At 31.9% G+C, this 10,539-nt stretch overlaps 1 protein-coding gene across 1 annotated transcript; it reads right to left on the reverse strand.

Moving 5' to 3' along the window:
• Positions 1-4,656: 4,656 nt before the first annotated feature.
• On the reverse strand, positions 4,657-7,111 carry LOC100306214 (protein C2-DOMAIN ABA-RELATED 4-like). The gene is made up of 3 exons (NM_001248586.2): positions 6,809-7,111; positions 5,652-5,747; positions 4,657-5,306 (listed from the first exon to the last, which is right to left on the reverse strand). The coding sequence occupies exons 1-3, from the start codon at positions 6,917-6,919 to the stop codon at positions 5,016-5,018; spliced, it is 498 nt and encodes a 165-aa protein (NP_001235515.1). The 5' UTR covers positions 6,920-7,111; the 3' UTR covers positions 4,657-5,015.
• Between the last annotated feature and the right edge of the window lie 3,428 nt (positions 7,112-10,539).

Genomic DNA, 10,539 nt, shown 5'->3' on the forward strand with positions numbered 1-10,539 from the left:
ACTTTGGTTATAGATGGAGTCAGACATACCTAAGTAAAAAACTTTACACAATACGAAAATAGATATTTATCGTTCAATTCTTTTTAATGTTCATTGATGGTTCAACTTTTTTAACATTTTTGCTTTTCTTTTGATTTTCTTTTTATGTTTATCTTTCCTTAACTATCTATTTCTTCTACTTTCCTCTTCTTTGTTCTAGGCCTTGGGATTGGCAGCCTCTGCCATGGCTCATTGGGCCTCTGCGTCGAGGACTAACCACTCCACCTTGAATGTTGTCGCATCAAAGGCCTTGTTGTTGTTGTTGTTCTTCTTCTTCTTTTGGATGTCGACGGCGACTTCTATGACACTCTTTATCCCACACATATATGTATTAATAATAAAAAAAATAGGAATGCAAAATTAATTAAAAGTTTTAAAACATTTCAATAAAATTATTTCAAATGGTAAAATGCTCACATTCACTCTTCTAACATCATAATAGAACTTGTCCAAATAAATAATAAAATCATCTCGACTCAAAACAAGGTCATCCAAGACTTCATGCAATTAATATAGAAACATATACCCCAATGTCACATCCTATCAGAACATTGTGTTCCAGCATCCTCTAGCATGAGGTTCTCCATAGTCATCCACATAATCATCTGCTCACATGAACACAAAGTTTGAGATCATCACAGGATCCAAACACAAATAACACCCAGGGAGTGAGTTATCACATTCCTAACTAATAGAGAGAAACAAAACAACATAGATATACATATCATATAATTTACTTAAACACTGTTCATATCATTCCACCACTTGTCACATAACATCACATCTCAACACAACACGTCTCATTCATTTTTACATCATTCACGTAGTCAAGGATCAAATACTATATCACACAGTCAATCAATATCAATCAATACACAAGTGTTATGCAACAGATATATTAAGACTTAATCATATATGTAATGTGGTACCATGTCAATGAAGAACCTCGTCGGGCGCCTAGGAGTACATAACAAAACAAACCACACACAAGTAAGTCAGGTCATTCTTACTAGGTAAAATCATATGAAGACCAGTCAGGGTCGTGCTGTTTTGCGAAAATGCTCCAACCATGTGGGATCGACATAGGCTTAAAGGAGCACTTAAACCAGATGTATTTACCCCCAAGGCCTAGACTCCGAAGAGTTCGTTAGGGTCTCTCCCTCCTAATTTAAGTCCAACCCAGAAAACATTTTAGCACACAGATTTTATTTATGAACTGTACAAAACATACTCCTCCTCAATTGTTCTCAAAATAATTTTATCTCATCGTGCTTATGATTAAACTCATTGGTTCCTATCACAATACTCGTAGCACATTAACTCGTTGCCCTTAAAGAGTCTTATAATCGTGTAATTGTACAATTCATAGCTCACAATTCAGTGCACATAACATCTCAATGCACATATATTACAAGTCAATACATACTTAGTTTATCACATATACTCGGTCTCAAGCACAATGGTATAATCCTAATTTAACATGTTATCACACCTCATGAATCATATATACTTTACCTATGAACTATGCAATACACATAACTACTCAATTATTTTCAAAATCATTTTAACTCCTCGCGCTTCAAAGTGATTCAACTTGTCGGGTTCTCATAGTGGATCCTATCACAATACTCATCACACAAAAAATCGTCGCCCTTAAAAGATATTACAATTGTTTGATTGCACAGTTCGTAGCTCACAACTCAATATATACAACATCTCAATACACATGTATCTCATTATTCATCACAAGTTCAATTTGTCACTTACTCACAATTTGAATCACCATTTCATAATATGAATATAACAATCTATACAAAAATACTTCTCACAGCATGGAAAGTAAAACCCATCAAACAATTCACACAATCATATTAAAATCAATGAATCAAAATCATAGGTCAAAAACACGAAAACACCAAAAGCATTCAATTTTATCGACCAATTCACATCAAGACATCCATTGGTCTGTCAAACACAACAATATTGTATTTATAATCGTAAAGGAAAATTATAATTCAACAAGCATCCCAAATATAAATCACAATTTAATCATCTAAGGATCCCTACACATGTTCATTCTAACCCCAATTGCGATAAACTCATTCATTACCTTTAAACGAGCTCACGTGTGTACTCCAACAACGATAGCAAAATCTCTAGCGGTTCCTTGAGATTTCTCAAATTTTTTCTCTGGTTGCTCTGATAGAGTTTTCAAATGTTAGAGAGAAAGAGAAGGGATTGAAATATTCATTCCATTGTCCTCGTGCGAGCAAAAATTATCTCATCACAAACATTATTTCACAAATCCCAACGGTGGGAATGTGTAAAAATATATTCTGAACCTGGTGCCTAAATTTTACGATGATCCAACGGTTAACGAGTCATAGATCATAGTTTTACTGGGATATGTTTGGGTATATGCGGGAAAAATAAAGAGCTACATTCGAGAGACATTCCCCTCACCACAGAAATTATTTTGTAAATCTCAACGGTTGGTATGTGAGAAGATGAGTTTTAAACTTGGTGTTCAAATTTTATGACGATCCAACGGTTGAAGAGTCCGAGATTGTCATTTTACTGGGACAGGTTTGAGGTGTATGCGGGATAAAAGAAAAGATTTTGGGAGAGAAAGAAGGAAAAACTAAGTTGAAAGGAAGAGAAAGTGTAGAGACGTGTCATTAGTTATCTAATATGTATGTATTTATAGTTGGGGTACTCGCAGCGTCCTTTTTATTTTCCCTCAAACTATTATTTTAATTAATAAAATTATTTTTTCTTATTTATTTAATTATGAAACCCTCATGTTACAACTTCCACCTTGAACCAAATGCTATGGGGATTTTAGGAGAGGAAAGAAGGGTGCATATAAAGGAGGGATTGGGGAAGTTGGTGTTGAGCATAAATGGATGTGATAAACGGAATGCATCCATTTTATCAGAAAGAGTGTTGACTTTGGTCTCAAAATATTTGATTTTTAATTACACTTTATGTTCTTCTTCTCTTCAGTGTTTCCCGTGCATGAAGAGGAAGGGATAGAGGCTCCCGTTTTTTTGTTTTTTTTTTTAATGATTTGGATTTGTTTCTTGAATTTGGGTTGCATTTTTTTTATTTGTTGGATGTTCTAGTTTAGAGTGGTACCGATTTTTCTTCGGATTTGAGAAAAGGGGGTTGTCTTCTTTGATCACTCTTTGAAATTGATATACATCGATTTTTCTGCAAATTGTGTTTGAGGTTTCGTAGAAAAGAAAAGAGGAAACAAAAATTTGATCCTCCATTGTGTTGATGTTGTTGAGTGGTGTTTGGTGTTGTTTGTTAACTAATTTTTTTTTTTTTGGGTGTTGAAGAAACTTGGCTGTCATGGTTGGTTTCAAAGGTTTTTGCACTTTCCGATGGAAGAGAAGGAACATGAATAGAGTTAAATTGAAAAATACAAAAGATAATAAAGAAAATAAAAAATCAAAATAAAAATAATCTCAACCATTAATTTAAAATTTTAATAGATCTAACTGTTTAAAAAACCTTTTACACAACTTTTGCACGGTAGACTCCATCCAGGTTATATATATGCTTATGGTTAATTTTATGATTTCTCATGTTTTGAGAATAGGGATCAGGGATTGACTTTTCGTGTATTTGTTTCAATTCCATGTAGGTAATGCCAAGAGAGACTTTATCCTGGAACTATAGAGAGCTAATTATGCATATGTTTTGTATTTAAAGTAAACAAATTATGCTTTTTTGTTGACATTTATTTGAGCTTTAAACTCGGAGTAGTACCGATAATAAGTTGTGTTTTTTAGGCCCTTTTGACCAAAGGGTATTGCTCACACTGGAGGAGCGCATAATTTCGCCCCCTTTATTTTAGGGTTGCTATCTTCATAAAGTTGTTCATACTACTTTAGTTGTTCTTTTCCTTATATTTTGTTTTGCTGTTTTAGGTTCCTTAAAGTCAACCCTGAAGGTTAAGTTCCGTGTCATAAAGTTTGATGAGAAGTGGGTTCCGGATTCAGATTTTATTACTCAAACATTGGAAGAGATTATAGAAGTATCCTAATTCCTAGCCCACCATTGGTGACTGTCCCCACCAACTTCAAAATGCGCATCTCAATGATAATGGAATATCCTTTATATGGCATCTCCATGAGAAGTATGCTACCATTATCACTATCAATCAAAATGCGCAACACTTTTTTTTAGCCTGTTGACTGTGAAGTATCGAGCAATCACCATTATCATTAGCCTTCTCAGAATTTTCTTCCCCATCCAATTGTTGTGCATCGTATAGAGGTGGCCAAGCAAATGCTTCGATGCAGGCAGCGCATTGCACCCTCAAAGGTGAGACCGACGATATGGAACTTCCCAACACTCCTTCCACATATGTTTGCCAAAACAAGCGAGTGCTACTCTAATAGGTGATTACCAAGATGAATGATAGGCATTAATATCATGTTAAATTTCATTTTAAAATCAAATGATCTTAAATGAAGTTGTCCAACAGACATATAAATTGTACCGCAAGTTGAAATAAGTTCCCAACAATATTTAGGTGCAAAAGTTTTCTTTAAGGGGTTAACTGCTGTTTGCAGAAAGGTTTGGGATAAAGAGGAAAATAAAATGTTTAAACAATTAATACGACAAAATTTAATATATGATCACGCGATTAACATGTTAACTAAGGATGTTCTAATTAAGTGCAACATCTTTCTGTTACATTTCTTGTACATTATTACACAAGACTAGCAGATAATTCAAAGTCTAAATTACAGCTAGGGAAACTACATCTCCCATTCTTTTTCGGTAACTACTAGTAATTGCAATACCAACGTATTAAACAGTTTTTATGTTGTGCGAAAGAGATAAAAGGATAGGAGAAATTAAAGCATAAGGTGCTGCTGCCTGCTGGTTTATGAAGCTGCAAATCTAATTTTCACAATATGGCAAGTCTAAGAAGTAAGAACCATGCTTTGGACTGTGATCTAGAGATGCCTTGAACCAGGAATGTCAATCCAATGCAACTGGAGCTCCACTTCCCCAGTCTCAACATTTCTTAGTCTAAGAACCATGTTTTGGACAACTTTGCCATCCTTCCACACAATGTGACTCTCTTCAGCTAAACTGTTTTGTCTGCTAGGTAGCACTTTTGTAACTATAGTATTGTTGGGGAGACTTGATAAGCGCATCTTCACTGCTTCAATAAATGGACCTATGAAAAACTCTGCATCCCCCATTTTGTCATCCATGCTAAATGTGTCCTTGTCATACACATGCTGCATCAAAGGACAGTAAATATTACTGCCAATTCAATAGAATTTGCTGGTAATTTGAATTAATTCAAACTTCCATGATCTTCCATATGCACAGTAAGTAACAAAGCTATGCATTGTTTCAGCAAACTCCACATTAGTCCCTAAAGTTCAACATCTTTTGATGCTAAGAAATTGTTCATATGGCTTAAATGTTCAGTACTACATGGATAACAGTGAATATGCATATCAGTAACATGACTGATTCAGATGGTCTAATGCAACTTTCAATTTTTATATTTTTTTCCTCAAATTTTGCTCTGTAGTATTGAAACACAAAGATTATAATTTATAAGAACAGTTACTTACTAGATGAATTGGAGCATGAGGGTCAGAGATAGACAAGGTCAAGTCATCATTCCATTCAGGATTTAGATTCTTATTGACTACCCGAGTCTTCAGCTTCTGCATATGAGACATAAAATGCAGTAATGAATTGGATGTTCAGAGTTCAGACAACAAGAAACACATAAGGTTTCTTCTACCCGTCTACTATTTGATAGTACCAATTAACATATTGAGCCAAATCATGGAAAACCATATAGTTAGAAATTTAGAATAAACAATTAATTACTCCTTGCACATGAAGTTCAAATGAAGAAAGAATCACAGAAAAGGCTATTTTGGGATGAAAACAGAAATTTTATACTAACTTATTCATTGGAAAACACCCCCAAGAAAACGATGAGAAGAGAGCTAAAACTTGATTTGGCTAACAAAAAACAGCTTAGACAAAGGTTATTATAATATAATTTATGTGCCGGCCATATCCATTTGTTTGTTGAAAAATATTTTAAATACTTCGAAGATTACTAATTTTTTGTTTTTATACTATTTTATATATTTTTAATGTCAGTGTGGGACATGTTATTTGACACTAGCCATCAAAACGTATTGGTTTGGCTAGTTATGACTTGTCTTTTTATGTTCTTCACTGACCACATAAGCAAATTCAAAATTTTCAGATTTATCTTCTCTAAATTGAAGGGTGTATTTTAAAGAATAATAAAATGCACTCATAATAGTACAATAGTGATTTTTTTGAAGAATCAAATCCTAAAATTTATATGCAGATGATGTGCAAGAGTGGGAGAACATTAACTTTTAACTTGAATTAGCCTCTTTGTCTTAAAAATGTTGACACAGAATACTTATAGCTATATCAACTATATTTTTTGTAATTTGTTTTAAACTCATCTTCTTCTCCAACAAAGTTCTAAAACCATCTATCATCTATGTATATTGAGAAGTCAAGACATGAAAAAATGAAACAGATACTCCACTTTTAGTCAATCAAGGTGAGTATGCATCAGAAGCAAAGGGGTAGACACATAAAAAGAGGGGATTAAAGAAAAGAGAAAGAAAATTAAGAGAAAAAACTAACATAACAAAGAGAAAAAGTCAACAAGCTCTCTCAAGAACAGAACCAAAAGATGATCAGAGAAAAGTGGAGAAAAAAAACTGACCTGCTTGCCCATTTTGATGACAACATAAGGGTCACTGCTCACCACATCCCTGATGGCAAGATTGACACCTTTTTCAACATGAATTCTCAGCAGACCCAACAAGTTCTCCATGGAAGAAAAATAAATGTGAGGAATGAAATGAAGCAAAATGGATTTTCAAGACAGAACAAGTGGCTACAAGGGACCTGTATGAGTCAAGATCAAAGTGGTTGCAGCTATTTATAATCTGTAGAAGGTTTTCTCTCTCTCTATTTATTATTTTTTTTAGGACTTGTTCTCTCTTTTTTCTTTAGTTACTGTGCTAGAACTTAGAAAAGCAGAGCGTTTTTTTTAACTTGTTCTCACCTGTCTTTTCATAGGATCCATACAAATGATATTTTTTTTCTTTCAGAAGTTACGATAATTCTCAATAGTAAATTAATTTTTCGTCCCATATTAATATATATAATGAGTTAGAATAATTTATTTAATAAAAAAATTTATGTTTGACTTTTATTATGTGTAAAATAAATTTAGATCAATGATAATTACATGTTATAAACGAAATTAGTCTCATACTAATAAATTGAAAGAGACTCATAATGTGGGCTGTTTCTGAATTTGAATAACACGCTTTTCCAATTTTTCCATTGTTTAATCATAGAAGTATCCCACGTTGACTCTCCAGATGGCGTCCGGGAGTAAGAGAATTAGTCCAATGTTAGTGGTAATCTTAATGCTAAGTAGTGAATTGTGAAAGGTTTACCCAATTCTCTAAAATACAAATAATTTATTTTTTACGTTTTGCATTAAAAAAAGGTTGAAGAGAAAACACATTATTGGAAACTTATTCATCTTTTTAATTTTCATGAGAAAAAAGAGATAATCTAAGACATTTTAGACAAAAAAATAATAATTAATGCATAAATTATTTGTTATTGAACAATGATAGTAAAACTAAACAATAGAAACAAAATGTTTTTTTTTTGCATATGAGATTTTTATTTTTAAAAGTAAATTTTTTAATACAAAGTATGAAAAAATTATGACCAACAAATGAAGGTGTAAATTGAAATACTAAAAAATAAACTAGTAATATTTTATTAAAAAACTGAAAAAACAAATATTTTATAAAGTCATGTATTAAAACCAAAATATCTTTTAAATACCCTAATAATTAATGTATTTTATTAAATAAATAAAAACGAAACAATTGCGAAGTAAGTATTTAAAGTAGTTTTAATTTAAGCAGTAAAAAACATATAAAAAACGAGGTCAAAAGTCATTTGAACTTTGACAATACTTGCAGTGAGTGCTGAAGCACCTTCCAAGTAACAAGCATGTCAAGTTGAGATGGAACACCATTCCGGACACAAATTTGGCGTGCGAGACATATTTGTCGATTTTTGAAGGAAATAAATTGGTTGGACCAATAAATGAACTTGTCTGCCTCTGCCTACATTATTATCTTATAAAAGACTTAATATATTTTGTTTCAATAAAAAATTGTTCAGTTTGTGGTGGCTATCATGAAAATAATGGACTGGCAGAGATGTAGATGTAAGGAGCATATTTTCTCGGTGGTTGAATTGGGACACTATTATGTCAGCTTATGAGTATTAAACAAATTCCTAAAATGATTTACAAAAGTAAGAGCAATTTCATCCTGGGAGGAAGTGTTATGTCCATCCTAAAGTGTCTGTTGCGCTTAATTAAAACATGAAAGAATTTGGAGCATTTATCAGCCTGCAGGAGATATTTGTTTTTTATGAGCTGAACAAATTTAATAGACTCCGTTTTTCTAAGTATAATGGTCTGCCCTCTAGTGCAGTTTGCCAGAGCAAGAAGGGAAGGATCCTGAGGATTCTACCCTCTATTATGTATTTATGTATTTCATGCACTTCTACGACTCTTACACTAAACTTTCACACGCCCTCTGTCAAGTTTGATTCTAATTAATAAAATTTAATTTCTTTGTCAAAAACATTATTTCAGCTCTATTGCTAGACATATTTTATTTTTAAAAATTATACTTGAAAAACATAAAATAAAAAATTCACAATTATCCCAAACGGTCCTAAAGAATGTGAGCTATGCTTTTGCTATTTTCTACTCCCTATTTTTAATTAATTGAAGTTAAAAGTTATATATATATATATATATATATATATAGAGAGAGAGAGAGAGAGAGAGATTAAAAAACAGTTTTTTAAGGGATTACAAAAAGTTGAAATCTAGTAATTTTAACTCTCCCAGTTCTAACATAACTTGAATCATATTAGATTTACCAAAATATTAATTAAACCCAAATGAAAAAAGCTTTCTTTTTCAAATTTTATGTAGTTTTATTTTGAAGAGTTGATTGATATGATTAGCACTCGTAAGTGATCAAGTTCGAATGTAAAGTTGGTGCCATCCACAAAAACCAGGCCAAATAATTCTGCATATCATGTCGTTCGATCAGTGAAATGTTTTATTCTAGGTTAGCTTAGTACCCATCTCGGACCAAATTGTCTTTAGTGGGTCCTTGGATTGAAGTAGAGTCTTTCTAAATTAAAAATTTTCTCACACAGAACAAGGATTCCACAATGCAAGCATTCTTTAAAATTGCCAAGAGTAGGCACGACATGCGGAAAAAGAAAGTTCATTTGTTCTACAGACTCAAATACAATGACTGATTTATTTTCTGCTTTTGTATTCAAACACATTTCTTCAATAATCTTGAAAAACTATTATCCATTGAATTAATGTGGTTTTGTTGGTATATATTGTAATTGGGTTTCTATGCACATATAACACTTTGCTGTTGGGCCGTTAGCCTATTATGGATGCAGGGGTTTTGCTTTGTCACCAGCCCAACTGCTGATACACCCAACAAATTAATGTTCTTCATCTATTTTTAAAAGCATTTTCCTTTTGTTTTTCCCCCGCTGCAATACTTGTGTCTCTCTTCTCCCTTTATTTGCATTTGTTCTTCATCACGCCGACGCCGCCACCATTCATGCTGCCTTCGCGCCACCAATGACCACCACCGTAGTTGTGTTGTCATTGTCTCGTCGTCGTAAGTGCCCTTGTCATTCTTTTTTGTTGGATTTTATGCTCATTCACGGTTGGGGAGGATTGGAAATCCGTATAAGACATATGGATTGACAACCAGTATGCCTTGTACGGATTGGTAATCCCTATAAAGCATACGGATTACCTATCCGTATGCTTATACAGATTAGTAAAATGTATAAGACATGCGAATTGGCAATTCATATGCTTTATAAGGATTACCAATCTGTATATTTATTTTTTCAATTTGAGATAAAAAAATTATTTTATAATTATTTTAAAATTTTAAATAAATTAATATTTTTGTTTAATTTTTTTGTAATATATAAATATTGTTGTAAATTTTTTGTGTAATTTTATTTAATTAATTATATTTATTTTTTTAAGTTAAATTTTATTAAGAACTTAAGTAATTTGTTTATTTTAAAACAAATATTATTGTGATTTAATTATTTTTAAAAAGTATTAGTAAATTACAATTTGTTATACTTGATATTTTAAATAGTGTTTTATAAATTTGTAAGTGTTTTATAAATTTATTAGTATATATTTGACAATTTAGTTAGTTTAACAAGAAAATGTAAATTTTTAAATTACAAATTTTATAATTTGTAAATTTCAATTTTTATATAAATATATATATATATATATATATATATATATATATATGATTATTGATATAGTCGTATATATTA

This window comes from Glycine max, chromosome 11 (assembly GCF_000004515.6).
Source record: "Glycine max cultivar Williams 82 chromosome 11, Glycine_max_v4.0, whole genome shotgun sequence".
Taxonomy (NCBI): Eukaryota; Viridiplantae; Streptophyta; class Magnoliopsida; order Fabales; family Fabaceae; genus Glycine; species Glycine max.

Excerpts from the sequence above, each read along its gene's own strand:
- LOC100306214 (NM_001248586.2), bottom strand. The coding sequence starts at position 6,919 with ATGGAGAACTTGTTGGGTCTGCTGAGAATTCATGTTGAAAAAGGTGTC. Across the intron at positions 5,748-6,808 it reads TCATCAAAATGGGCAAGCAG|AAGCTGAAGACTCGGGTAGT; the intron begins GTCAGTTTTTTT and ends TCTCATATGCAG. Across the intron at positions 5,307-5,651 it reads CTCATGCTCCAATTCATCTA|CATGTGTATGACAAGGACAC; the intron begins GTAAGTAACTGT and ends CCTTTGATGCAG.